This window comes from Pelmatolapia mariae, linkage group LG3_W (assembly GCF_036321145.2).
Source record: "Pelmatolapia mariae isolate MD_Pm_ZW linkage group LG3_W, Pm_UMD_F_2, whole genome shotgun sequence".
NCBI classification, from domain to species: domain Eukaryota; kingdom Metazoa; phylum Chordata; class Actinopteri; order Cichliformes; family Cichlidae; genus Pelmatolapia; species Pelmatolapia mariae.
Window position 1 is genome coordinate 74,190,645 of NC_086229.1, and position 14,741 is coordinate 74,205,385.

At 39.8% G+C, this 14,741-nt stretch overlaps 2 protein-coding genes across 2 annotated transcripts in view; both read left to right on the forward strand.

Annotated features, from left to right (window-relative positions):
• The window catches only part of LOC134623951 (zinc finger protein 664-like), a 507,757-nt gene that overhangs the window by 338,998 nt on the left and 154,018 nt on the right, over positions 1 to 14,741 (forward strand). The window lies entirely within an intron of this gene.
• LOC134623937 (P2Y purinoceptor 14-like) lies at positions 18 to 5,506 on the forward strand. The gene is made up of 4 exons (XM_063468938.2): positions 18 to 104; positions 200 to 459; positions 3,459 to 4,120; positions 5,346 to 5,506. The coding sequence occupies exons 1-4, from the start codon at positions 18 to 20 to the stop codon at positions 5,504 to 5,506; spliced, it is 1,170 nt and encodes a 389-aa protein (XP_063325008.2).

The following is a 14,741-nucleotide window of genomic DNA, read 5'->3' on the forward strand; positions in this document are numbered from 1 at the left end:
TGGTTGACCCAAAAAACATGACTTTCCCTTTGAACGAGACCTGTGATCTTGTTGGCACATCAGTCAACCCTTTCTTTATGCTGGTCTACAGTCTGTTGTTTCTGGTAAGTTTCAAATCTTCTGTGCACTGTTAGAAATTTGACAAAAGACCTTTGTGCATCCACTAAATTCCTGTTCTCCATGCTCCGTGTATGTTCAGGTGGGTTTACTCCTCAATGGCTTGATCCTGAAGTTTTACTTTTGTGGAGCTCGGCAGCAGGCATCAAGCAGTTTGATGGTGTACATGAAGAACCTGACAGCTGCTGACTTCCTGCTCTGCCTCTCTCTGCCACTGCGCATCAGCCACTATGGTAGCACATCAGTCATCGTTTGGCAGCTCTACTGCAGCTTTGGGGCTTCTGCCCTCTTCCTCAACATGTACGCCAGCATCTTATTCATGTGTTATGTAGCTGCCAACAGGTAAGGACCCTTTACTGCTATTGACTACAAAAGGTGTTAATGACCACAAACGCTGTGTCCCTGACTAAATTATCAATGTGTATGCACTGTTGCACCCACTGTGACCCTGTGTTCTGTATTCAGATTTACTGCCAGCTAAACTCTCTCTTGCATCACTTCCTCCAAGGAACAGGCACATGTTGTATTTGGACAGGATTTAATGCAAAAAAGTGTGAAACTCAAACGATACAAAATACAGAAATGTCACATAAACTCAAGCTTGGATTTGAATTCTTTCTATTGACATATAAAACACATCATACATTTCAAATCAAATCAAATCAAATCACTTTTATTGTCACGTCACATGTGCAGGTACACTGGTACAGTACATGTGAGTGAAATTCTTGTGTGCGAGCTTCACAAGCAACAGAGTTGTGCAAAATACAATAACGTAAAACAAGCAAAATATAAAAATGGCTAATCTAAAAAGTAATAAATATATGTACAATATGTAAAGGTATATACATTACTGAATGTGTATACTAAATATGTTTTTCTACGTGTGTGTGTGTGTGTGAGTGTGTATATAGTGTGTATATACATGTTTTACAAATGAAATAAAGTAAACAATAAAATAAGATATAAGGTGAGGTTTCTATGAAATGTTCAGCAGTCTGATGGCCTGGTGAAAAAAGCTGTCTCTCAGTCCGCTGGTACGGGACCGGATGCTGCAGAACCTCCTTCCTGATGGAAGTAGTCTGAAGAGTTTATGGCTGGGGTGACTGGAGTCCTTGATGATCCTCCCCGCTTTCCTCAGGCACCGCTTCCTGTAGATGTCTTGGAGGGAGGGAAGCTCACCTCCAATTATTCTTTCAGCACACCGCACTACTCTCTGGAGAGCTTTGCGGTTGTAAGCGGTGCTGTTGCCGTACCAGGTGGTGATGCATCCAGTGAGGATGCTCTCAATTTCAAATCACTTTAATAATATCATATACCCTGTTTGATAATTGAACACAAGTAAGAAACTTACTCATATTGCCACTCAAAGGGATTTAATACAGTGGACGGCTTTAGATTGTAAGGAACAACCATGTCTTGCTTCACTCATGAGCAAGCAACTTCCTATCACACTTCTAATAACTAACAGTTCCTGAAAGCAGCAACTCAGTGATACTAGTTTCAGTATGGTAATCTCAGGCACTGTGTTGCAGCCAGTAATGGGAATAACGGCGTTACAAGTAACGGCGTTACTAACGGCGTTACTTTTTTCAGTAACGAGTAATCTAACTAATTACTACTCCTATCGTTACAACGGCGTTACAGTTACTAACAAGAAAACACGGTCCGTTACTATTTTTCAACAAACAGACGGTTGAAGCTGTGTTCAGCTTACTGCATTTTATATCAGCTGCACGGAAGTAGCTGTAAGTAATCTGGACGCTACAGCTTTAAGCAGCTGCGCGCTCCCGCGGACGGCAATCACGATCACTGTCTAGCACAACACCTGGAGCTCAGGGGGCAAAACAATCGCATGAGTGCTGCTGTTTGACTGAGGAAGAATAAAGTAGTCGTGGTAAGTCAATCGCATGACCACTTAAAGACAAAGCAACAAGGTGATATATACCAGTTTATAAATTGTGTCGATAGGCCACGTAAAACCAGAGTCATGATAAACAATATATACGCGGCGTTTTTTCCTCAATAGTTTCGCCACGTTAGCGCTAGCAAGCACTCTCTGCTTATGAGCAAAAAAACAATGGGGGAAGTTTTAGGAGTGACGGCGAGAGAGAGAGAGACAGAGAGAGAAAGAGAAAGAGAGAGAGAGAAAGAGAAAGCGCGAGTTTTGAGATGTGAGATTTGTGACGTTTAGCGTGTTTGGGGTGTTTAGTTAATGTGTTGTCTTGTGTAGTTAGTGTGTAGTGTTGTGGATAGTTTTGTGTTGTGTGTCAGAAAAATGAGGCGACTGCTGTCTCCAGGTAGAAACAGGAGTGATACACCTGCTGCTGTCAGACCTGCAGGTATCAGGCTGTGATGTTCTCCTTTATAGTGGACAGAAATTATTTTTTTGGAGTGGCACAAATAATTTGTGTGGCATCTTATTAAAGAACAGCTGATTGTTCTGTAAATAGTTTGAAATGGTTATTTTTTTTAAAAAAAGGGTAAAAGGTAAATGGATGCAAATAACTTTGTTGTTTGCAAAACTTGTGCAAAAGATTTTAAAAATTGACAATTTATATTTGCATTTAAAGTTATGAAATATGATTCATTAAAGATGTTTGTGGTTGTTATAAAAATATAACTTTTTCTACTCTGATTTTATGTTTTTTGTCTGATTTTAGATCAATTGTGTTAATACAGTATGTCAAAATGAAAACATGACTGTAAATTCAGACACGTGAGGTTGTGCTGAAAAGAATGATACCAAACAAGGCAAAGCAAATAGTTTTTAAAGGTAAAATGTGGAGGGAAAATCAAAAGTAGTTAAAAATGGCCAATTATACCCTGGACCCCAGAGGGTTAAACGTTTTTTTTTAAAGTAACGCAATAGTTACTTTTTAAGTAATTAATTACTTTTAGAATATTGTAATTCAGTTACTAACTCAGTTACTTTTTTGAAGAAGTAACTAGTAACTATATTTGAATTACTTTTTCAAAGTAACTTGCCCAACACTGGTTGCAGCACCCCCATGAAGATGAATGTTGGTTGAGAAAACAGACAGTGAGTGTGATGGAGTTCTACAGAAAACAACCATTTATTCAGGCATTTGGAATTTTTTTAAACACTTTTTTGTTTTGTTTTTTACTGTTTGCAGTTTTTTTTTTGTCTGTGTTATTTGCCGAGATTACTTTAATGATCCTAATATCACTGAAAAAGCACGGAGTTGATACTTTCAGGAACAGTTGGAATTTTTCAATTGTGCCGATGGTTGAAAGTTGTGGTAATTTGACCAAAAATGACAGATTTGGCTCCACTGTGGCTGATAAGTGAAGTTGGATGCTTTGTCTTCTCTATTCAGGTATCTGAAGATCGTCCGACCTTCAGGAAGTCATGTCCTGCAGTCAGTACGAACTGCCAACATTGTCTCCATGGTCACCTGGATTTGTCTCCTGGCTCCATCAGTTACTTACGGCATCATGTTTTTAATCACCCAGAAACCTCTGACCTCTATCCCCAACCACTGTGGGCTCCTCTTTAGTGCATCAGTTAGTCTGATGTTTAAAATCATGCACACCTTCTCTGCTATCATTTTCTTGCTGGTGTCCATATCCCTGGTCTTCTTCTACTACAGCACCTCCCGCAGGGTGTTGCAGGCACAGCAGACACAGCTGGCCTCCTCCAATGCTGAGAAGCTTGTGAAGTCTCGCAGGAACATGTTGGTGCTGGTCAGCATCTTCTGTGTTTGTTTTGTCCCCCATCACCTGGTTCGAGTTCTGTTTGTTTTTCTGTTGAACAGCTGCTCTGTGGATCTTGTGTTGTTCTACCTGAAGGAGGCTGCCACCATGCTGTCAGTTTTCAACGTCTGTCTGGACCCTCTGGTTTACTTTTTCCTCTGTAAGACTTTTCGGCCCCAGGTGAGAAAGGCGTCCAGGATAGCCAACATTCAACAAGCGAACACAGAGAGTCAGAGCACCATGGAGAAACTGAGCATCATTAAAGGAAGAGCAGCAAGTCAAACCAGTGAGCTGTAAGGAAATAATCAACTTATCACAAAGGTAGGAATAGATTTTATTCTGCTTTTCTTTTTGTTTTAAGGATCAAATGAGTAATCTCAATTTTTATATAGCACAGGAGTTTCTGCTGAGCTGCAGTAAATGGCTGAAGTCAGCCAAACCCACCTATTAGTACAACATGTGATTTAACATGAATAAACTGAACCAGTCTATGATAAAGATCATACAAACAGTGCATGGTGTCAACACAGTACCCCATAAATGCCAAAGCTGGCCACCTTGAGTTTTCCTTTACCAGGTGTCTGTTTCTGTAAAAAAATACTTTTGTAGACACTATATTTTAACATATTTTGCTGATATAAAGACTTGGCAATAAGTAAGGAATAAAGTAGAAATGTGACAATTAAATATTTTCCGAGTTTTTACTTTTTTACCCCTGAGTCACCTCAAACACTGTGACCAGCATTCATCTACAGGCAGTCAGATCGCTGTTTATCTCATAATACCAGGTGTAACATTCACAGCTATTTCCTCTGAAGGACGTTGTAACTCTTTTTCACCAGTGGTTGGAGATGGGAGGTCTAATCTGCTGAAAATCAGTAATTGTAACAATATAGGATAGGATTTAACTTTATTGTCATTACACATATATAAATGCAGGGTGACAAAATACAGTTTGCATCTAATCAGAAGTGCAAGAGTAGTAAGTGCAATAAGACAAATGTACAGATGATCTGTATAGCATATAGATGTTCTATGTTATAGTATAGATGGGCAGATATACAGATGTACCATGAACAATTATACAGATTTTCTATATATATTCAGATGTGCTACTCTTCAGAGAAAATTAAAAGAGGAGGGAAACTTACAATTGACCCCCTTAAATACTCTTTCTCATTATTGGATTCACCTGTGTATGTAGGTCAGGGGTCACTGAGCTTACTAAGCCAATTTGAGTTCCAATAATTAGTTCTAAAGGTTTTGGAATCAATAAAATGACAACAGTGCCCAAATTTATGCACCTGCCTGATTTTGTTTAAACAATTATTCAACACTTTCTGTAAATCCAATAGACTTCATTTCACTTCTCAAATATCACTGTGTGTGTCTCCTATATGATATACTTAACTGACAATTTTTAATGTAACAACGATTTATACAGGAAAATAATGACTATTAACAAGGTTGCCCAAACTTTTGCATCCCACTGTATCCCTGCTGTTGAACAGGTCTCCAGCTTAAGTTCTTGGGGACCCACATCTCTGAGAACCTGTCTTGGTCAACTAACACCTGCATCCTGGTCAAGAAGGCCCATCAGCACCTCATTTTCTTGAGGACACTGAAGAAGAACCACCTGTCTACTGACATACTGGCTAACCTTTACCGCTGAGCATCCTGACCAACTGTGTCATAGTCTAGTATGGGAACTGCGCATCATTCTCAGGGACTCTTCTTTTCCAGCTCCTCCCCTCCAGAAGACGCTACAGGACCCTACAGACTAAAACCAGCTGGTTTAGGAACAGCTTATTACCCACAGCTGTCACCCCACTGAACTCAATCTCCTGCTGAACCTTTCCATCCACACCCCCCTATCCCTCCCAGTGACCATAATCATGACTGTCATTCATTCTCAACATTCACCATATGCTCACAGTGGTTACTGTTATAGTTTAGGACACTGGCATAATATAGTCTCTGTTATGGTGCGTACACTGTTTACTATAATAGTGTGTCGGAGCGCTACGCTTCCACTACTGTAGATATACTCATAGGACTCTGTAGATCTGTTTAACTCACACCGGTACATTGGTCTATATGTAGCACATCTGAATATATTTAGAAAGTCTGTATAATTGTTCATGGTACATCTATTTTAGCACAGCAGTTGTTTGAGTGAAGATCTTATCAAGCTCCTCAGTTGAAAATCCATCTGTTCAACCATGGGGCGGTGGCGGTTGTGGTGGGGTGGGGCGGGGTGGGGGATTGCTTCAGCCTGTCACCGCTGAGAGGCGAGTTGCACCCTGGACAGGTCTGCAGTCAGTCACAGGGCTGGCACAGGGAGACGGACAACCGTTCACACTCACATCTACACCTATGGGCAATTTAGAATCATCAGTTAAGGTATGCTGGATTGGACTTTCCCTTACTTCTGTAAAGAAAAATCCTACCATTCACTCTCTAGTACCAAGAGAGTGTTGGCATGCCAGTAGAAAGATAAAACCAAGAAAACAACTAAGCAGCTCAGTGATATGTTATCAATAACACTGGGCCTGAGTGTGACAGACTAAGGTCTTGCTCTGCTGAGACTCGTCTTTAACATAGATTACCACAGTATGTTTTACTTCCTGCAGGGTCTTGCCAAACTGGCGAAATCCACAGCAGGAAAATGGCCAGAAGGCAAAAGCAAATTAGAGATGTATTAGGAAATTAAAAATTCATAAATAAGTAAATTTAAAAAATAAAGAGGAGACATGGGCGTGTCCTTCTGTGGGACCACCACCTGCAGGTCCCCTGGACTGCGATGTGTGTCAAGCAGGAGTACAAAGATGGAGTCACTGGTGGTCCAATCTCCGGCTATCATGCAAGGATAGTTTTGACAATCTACAACAATTAGTATTAAAATATTAAAAAGATAGTGTTTATCCTCATTGTGTGGGTTAAAATATTATATTTAGTTTTAAACAATTATTACTTGATATACACCTAACAGGAAGTGATTTGGTTTCAGGATGACGTCTTCACCCACTGAAGAAGACGAGGATGATGTCATGGCTGGCGTCACCACTCAGCATAATTTCTAATATAAACTTTCTGTTTCAATTCAATTCAATTTTATTTAAATAGCACCACATCACAACAAAAGTTGCCTCAAGTCGCTTTATAGATACAGAGAAAAACCCAACAATCATATGAGCCCCTATGAGCAAGCACTTTGGCAACAGTGGGAAGGAAAAACTCCCTTTTAACAGGAAGAAACCTCCGGCAGAACCAGGCTCAGGGAGGGGCGGCCATCTGCTGCGACCGGTTGGGGTGAAAGAAGGAAAACAGGATAAAGACATGCTGTGGAAGAAAGACAGAGAATAATAACAGATATGATTCAATGCAGAGAGGTCTATTAACATAGTGAGTGAGAAAGGTGACTGGAAAGCAAAAACTCAATGCATCATGGGAATTCCCAGCAGTCTACACCTATTGCAGCATAACTAAGGGAGGATTCAGGGTCACCTGGTCCAGCCCTAACTATATGCTTTAGCAAAAAGGAAAGTTTTAAGCCTAATCTTAAAAGTAGAGATAGTGTCTGTTTCCCGAATCCAAACTGGAAGCTGGTTCCACAGAAGAGGGGCCTGAAAACTACAGCAAGTAGGCCTGCAGAGCGAGAGCAAAGTGCTCTAATAGGGTGATTTGTTACTACAAGGTCATTAAGATAAGATGGGGCCTGATTATTTTAAGACCTTGTATGTAGAGATGGGTATCGTTTAGGTTTTATCCGATACCAGTACCAAACCGGTACTTTTGAAACGGTGCCGGTGCTTAAACGGTGCTCAAACCGGTGCTTAAAGAATGGAGAACACAAAATTGGTCCAAAAACCTCTAATGTTCAGCTGTTTTTTTGTAAAAAGATAACAATGTTAGCCTTTTCTGCAGCTATAGGGCATATATGGTATCACTCTTGGCAGGAAGCAGTGCTTAAACAATGGAAAAAACACAAACTTTGTCCAAAAACCTCTCATGTTTAGCTGTTTTCCACTTTTTCTTTGGTCATTTTAGCCTTTATGGCCAGGGTGAAGGGAGTATCTGCCATCAAACAAGAAGACAGCCGCATGTAACTACGACGGTGTTTGTTAGTTCACCTTACATGCATTAATTTAATAACGTGGTTACCGTACTCAACGTAAATTACACATGAACAGCATTAAGCTACTCATGCAGAGAAGAACAGCTGCTGCTGCCATCATCATCGTCATCATTTCTGCTACACTGGCAGGGCTAGGGGCCAGGACTCTCCTCTTCGGGTTCTTGGGGGATGTTGCTAACTCCTGGTCCAATAACAGGCACCACACCCGCAGTAGATGTGCACGGTGTGAGGTCTCGCAGCAAGCTATCAAGTACGGCACATTTCTCGACTTTTTAAAAAAAACGCTATGCGTCGCCAGGTATTTCATCAGATTCGAGGTGTTACCTCCTTTGACAGTATCACAGTATCAGCTTAAAGCACTTGTTGCAGGCTGCTGAGTTTGCATCTTTTGCTGTGAAGTACAGCCAGACTTTTGACCCCTTCGCCTTGGGCATTTTTAATCTGTAGCTCTGCTCTAAAAGAACGTACGTACCTGGACCCGCCTACTATCCTCGGAAACGTAAAATGATTGGCTAGAATCTAAAGTTTATCACAGCTCAGGAAAAAAAAAGCACCGAAATAAACTACCAAAATGTGCGCTGCTTTTCGGTCTGGTTACTACCGTTTATGTCAGGACCAGTGCCATGATGGCACCGGAAACCGGTACCCATCCCTACTTGTATGTGAGAAGCAGGATGTTGAATTCAATTCTGGATTTAACAGGAAGCCAATGAAGAGAAGCCAAAACAGGCGAAATATGCTCTCTCTTTCTAGTCCCTGTCAGTACTCTTGCTGCAGCATTTTGGATTAGCTGACGGCTTTTCAGGGAGTTTTTGGACATCCTGATAATAATGAATTACAGTAGTCCAGGTAATAAATAAACGAACTAGTTTTTCAGTGTCACTCTGAGACAGGATATTTCTAATTTTAGAGATTTTGCACAAAGCAGTCTTACATATTTGTTTAATATGTGCGTTGAAGGACATGTCCTTGTCAAAAATGACTCCAAGGTTCCTCACAGCATTACTGGAGGCCAAGGTAATGCCATCCAGAGTAAGAATCTGGTTAGATACCATATTTCTAAGATTTTCAGGGCCGAGTACAATAACCTCAGTTTTATCTGAATTAAGAAGCAGAAAGTTAGCGGCCATCCAGGTCTTTTTGTCTTTAAGACATTCCTGCAGTTTAACTAATTGGTGTGTGTTACCTGGCTTCATGGATAGATAGAGCTGCGTGTCACCTGCATAGCAATGAAAATGTATGCTATGTCTTCTAATGATGCTGCCTATAGGGAAGCATGTATAATGTAAACAGAATTGGTCCTAGCACTGAACCCTGTGGAACACCATAATTGACCTTAGTGTGTGAAGAGGACTCTCCATTTACATGTACAAATTGGAGTCTATTAGTTTCCTGATCGGTTTTCTTTAACAATTTCTAGTTTGGATGTAATGCTTTTCTTTTTTTCAATGTTTTATCAATAAAAAAAGCTCACCTTATAGTATGTTTCATTTAAGATAGAGCAGTATTTGTCCTAGTAATAGAAATAATCAGAGTTTAGGGCGGGTTTTTATTTGTAGACTGTTATGAATTTTAACTGCCCTGTTAACCCTGTACGGGTTTGAGGCTGTTGGTCACAATGTACATAACCACTTATAGTGATATGCTGCCCCCTGCTGCCTGCTTCCTGTCAGTACTCAGGTTATCCATCTCTGAGGATAGGCTGTGGAGCTACATTAGGGAACTGAAGCCATGTGATGTTAAAGATGGAGATTAATTAAAATACTGCCAGACTTTATTTACATGTGGATATGACAGTGAATAGTCACTCTGTTTTAGCCCAATGATGGACTGAGAGCCACCCACTTTAAAAACTGCAAGCACTGACCAAAGTGCTCAGTAAAATCTGACCTTTTCACTTTGTGGGCTGGAAAAGGTCCAAACCAGACCGCGAGTATGTTTGGATAAATGTTTATGAAAAAATAAGACTAAGGACAAACTTGTGAGGTGCTCCAGTTTCCAGGATTACAGCTGATGAGTTGTGGCCTCTATCCTGGCATTTTGGGATCTGTACTCTTCTTGGAAGGCTTTCCATGAGATTTACGAGCAGATTTATTGGAATTTTTCTTATGTAGTTCTGGTCCATTGAGTCCAATCTGTATTCCTGGTTCACTCATGTTTAGTTTACTTCCTATTAACATGCTGATTGGTTTATTTGGAATTTTATTATATTATTATTTGTAGTCTGTTTATATTTTAGTCATCTTCTGAGTTTTGAATTATTGAGGGGTGTTTTTGTGTGATCCCTGCCTGTCCCTCCAGTCTGTCCTAGTCCTCTCTGTGTTCCCTACGGAAATGAATGGTGTCTCCATGCTCGCTAACTTTTCTGTCTCTGTGTCAATCTGTGTTTCTGCCTCTCTGCCCTTACCTCATGTGCAATGTTCCCTCTAATTCTTCATGTGTCTGAGCGAACACACAAACTCCCTGAGCGGTACCTTGGACCACTGTGAGCAACAGCAGACGTGTGCACTGTGGTCACGCCAGCATCGAATCCATCCAAGTTACATGGTTTATTAAAATAATCAAATTACAGCATTTACATTTATGTTCGACTACTTTTAATTAACTGCTTTAGCCCACTTACAATGAAAATGTAAAACAAAAATGTAGTCATTGACCTGTGTAGTATGTTAACACTATTGGAAGTAAAAATAACTTGAACTCGAATTTTGAAAACACAACTTTCCTCTTTTTTTTTTCTTTTTTTTCTTTTTTTTATAAAGCTCTGACTTTTATTATGAGTCTGAGTCTGTGGTCTGGGAGAGAGTCCTGTAACTCTCTGTCTGCCAAATACAGTATATAATGACCAATGTTGGGCAATTAATCATATAGTTACTTCTTCAAAAAAGTAACTCAGTTTGGCAAACAACAAAGTTTTTTGCAGCTATTTTTTTTTAAATGCAGCCAAGGTGTTTTTTTTAAATAAACATTTCAAACTATTTACAGAACAATCAGCTGTTCTGCATCAAATCTGATGCCACACAAATTATTTGTGCCACTCCAAAAAATAATTTCTATCCACTATGAGATAAAGGAGAACAACAGCCTGATACCTGCAGGCCTGACAACAGGAGATGTATCACTCCTGTAACACCTGTAACATTCAGCAGTCGCCTCATTGTTCTGACATACACAACAAAACTATTGACTACACTACACACTAACTACACACTAACTACACAAGATTTGCGCTAAGCGTCGCAAATCTCTCAAAGATGTGTCACTCCTAGAACTTCCCCCTGTTTCTTAACAACTTGCCGTATCATTTTTTCATTGGTTGACAATGGGAAAGGGTGGGAGTGTTTTGGTTTTGTTTTTGCTCACAGGCGGAGAGTGCTTTCGAGCGTTTTCCTTATAAAACGCCATTTTTACAGTTTCTTCCCGCAGTAAATATAAACAACGATTATATTTTAACTCTGGGTTTACATGGCCTATCAACACAAAATCAAAACTGGTATAGAGTCCACACAACGGTTGTACACGTTGTCATTAACGTGGCTTCACTCCACATCAGCCACGCCGCTTTGCTAGCTAAAACTCCGGTGTCGGCACATAAGGAAGCTGTCATAGCCTGTCAACCACGTTGATTAGCTGCGTATATACGAATGTGAATTGCATCATTAGCTGGACTATGGGATAAGGTGGCATTGTTCTAATCCCATACGGGAGCAGCCAGTCACTTACTGACTAACACTGCAAAACAGAATTGTTGAAGTATTAATTTTAATTTCAATTCAGGTTAGATTTTTTCTTTTTGCGCAGAGACCGTGCCAGCAGTGCGCAATTGTGCACGTGCGCAGCTTAGAGGGAACATTACTCATGTGTGTTTTTAAGTCTTCAGTTTTCCTTTGTTCCTTGTCACTTTGTCGTCAAACATCCACTGTGTGTTTAGTGTTTTCCTGCATTGCTTCCTGGCTTGTATTCCTCAGTATCTGCTGAAGTTATTTGTTTTCTGTGACCTGTAAGTCCAACAATAAACTCAACTCAGTCCTGATCGGAGTCCTGCACACAGGGTCGCCAACTGTGCCTGCCACACAGTGCTTCATGACACTGAGCTGACTCATGTCTTTATGGACCTTGCTTTTTCCACTGTGGCAGTCATGTTGGAACAGGAAGAGGCCATCCCGAAGCTGTTCCCACAAAGTTGGGAGCATGAAGGTGTCCAAATTTTTAAGAGTTCATTTCACTGGAACTAAGGGGCCGAGCTCAAATCCTGAAAGACAAACCCAAACCACACACGCCCACCCCTCACCAAACCTTACACATGGCACAATACATTGAAACAAGCACTGTTCCCCTGGCAACCATCAAACCCAGATTCATCCATCAGATTACATCACTGCATATGTCTGCCAGCCTGGATGCTTGTACCAGTAATGATTAAGCATACTGTATTTATATTCCATGTCATTGTGATCAGCTGTGATTTACATGTGAAGCTTTAATTCAAAGCTTAAAAAAAACTTATCATTAATAAGTGTACAATATTAAACCTTGAGGCAACTGTTGTTGTTATGTGGCGCTATAAAAATTGAATTAAAAATCAGACTACATCAGAGGTGTAAACATCACAGCAGATCCATGTGTGTCAAAGTAACTGAGGATGAAACACAGAAGAACATTAAGGACATTTTTCTGGCCTGACTTTTTATAGCAGGTAACCTTAAAAATATTCTGCAGTAGATCAAAAACTGACAAAAACCATGTATCAACATATGAACATTACCTGATGCTGTTGAAGTGAAGTAGAGCAAAGTTATGGAGGTTTTATTAGAAACACATCTAAGAATTTTGCAATTTAAAAAGTTAAAATCTCTTCAGTATTGAACTGGAGAAATTAGACTTTCTTGTCAGAGGTTATTTTTGAGAAAACAACAATAGACTGCAATCGAATAATGCAGAAAACAGAGATTCGAGATGTGAAACTGTTCTTGAAGAACAGAGAGAGAGAGAGAGAGAAAGAGAGAGAGAGAGAGAGCTGTGCAGGAAGTGTGATTTTATTGTGGTGGAAGCAAAACAGCGAAAGTAAGAGGGAATTACAATGTTTGTTAAATGTAAAGTGTAGTTTTGATCTTCTTTTGCTGCAGGTTCGGGGAATTTTGGTTGGAGAGAGACAAAACCTGCAGCATCAGAATCTGTGTGATGTTGGCTTTTGGCACTGATGGTGTGTCCACATATGTGTGTATGTTGGGTGAACGATCCACACTTTGTATTTACGTCTTTGTGTAGAATCTGTTTACCTGCCTACATTTGCTGTTTTAGCTGTTTGGTGGTTGTTGAAATAGTTTTGTGAGCTTTAACCTGAGAATACATTTATATTTAAGAATCAATTTAGGATTTAATGACTTGATATCATGTTATTCAAGCTAAAAACCCTCACCTACTAATAAGTCATCAAAATTGCAACACACACAGCTCTGACCTTCTCATGACCTCATGTGACCACATCTAACAGGATTTAAAAACATCACTGTTAGAGCAAAGTTAAGTATGGTGTTAACCACAGGATCCACTGCTTTCTCTCATCAAGGCTTGAGTATTTTTCATCCTGAGCTTATCTTCAAGTAGTTTCTAGTGTTTTGCATTAGTGTTTGTAATGATGATACAACAAGGTGTGCTTTAGACGAAGCCCACACAGAGTTAATTCACTACAGTATGTCTGGTTTAAAAAAGCAAACATGGCAATATCACATAGATCAGGCATTCATACCAAGACCTCAGAAACCTTTTATTTTTATAAACGGTTCACACCACACTTAACACATTACCACAGGAACCAAAGAGCCAGTGTAGTCTACAGAAGAGGTGAGAAAAACAATCACTCACACATTTTAAGTCCAATATTTCTGTCAAACATTCTTGGGGATCTTGTGTGATACTGGTATCAAACCAATATCACACAGCTACAACAAATGGGTCTCGGCCTTTAATATGTACAGAAACATCCCAGAAACATAGTAATATTATGTAAAAGTGGCAGATGCCGATGAATCCTATGTGTCTCTATACTTGCTGCATTGCTCATAGATATCAATTTCAAGTGAATTCAAGTCAGACTTCAGTCTTATAACACAGAAAGTGTGTGTTTCCTGTTTCTGCTTGTGACCTCGAACAGTACATCCTCAGTCATGACCACAGTTAGTCAGACAAACACCAGTGGAAAGAAAAACCCTTATAAAGTGGAAGTGGTTCTGCTTCTTGAACAGAGGCGCCAATATTAGTTTTAATAGCATTAGCATACTTAATATTGTTTGAGTGAAGTGTGCTGCAAAAAAACAAACAAACCTAAAGTGATTTTCTAAGATTAAACATTAAACTTTTTGATATGTATCAACGTAACTGTAAAGTAGCAAATAAGGTGAATATCATTACATAAAATGCTTCGTATGGTCTTGTTAAGAGCTTCTGGGGATGCCCTTGGTGGTTGAGCTGATATGCTGTCTCAGTCAATGCATCAAGCACAGGTGGTAATGACCAGGTTGACTGACTTATCAACAAACTTAAAAAAAGAGATGAATGAATAAATTAAGATACCATATTCTTTACATACTGTGTTAAATACTTTTGTTTTGCAGCAATGATGCAAACCTGTGGCTATTTTCAGGAAGCAGATGCGTGACTGTGAGGGGAAGACATCTAAAGAGAAAAGTATCACTGAACAGTAATGACACCAGTAGCATTTTGTCCAGACGACCACAAGAAAGAAAGTCCAGACTTGTAAGTTTATTTA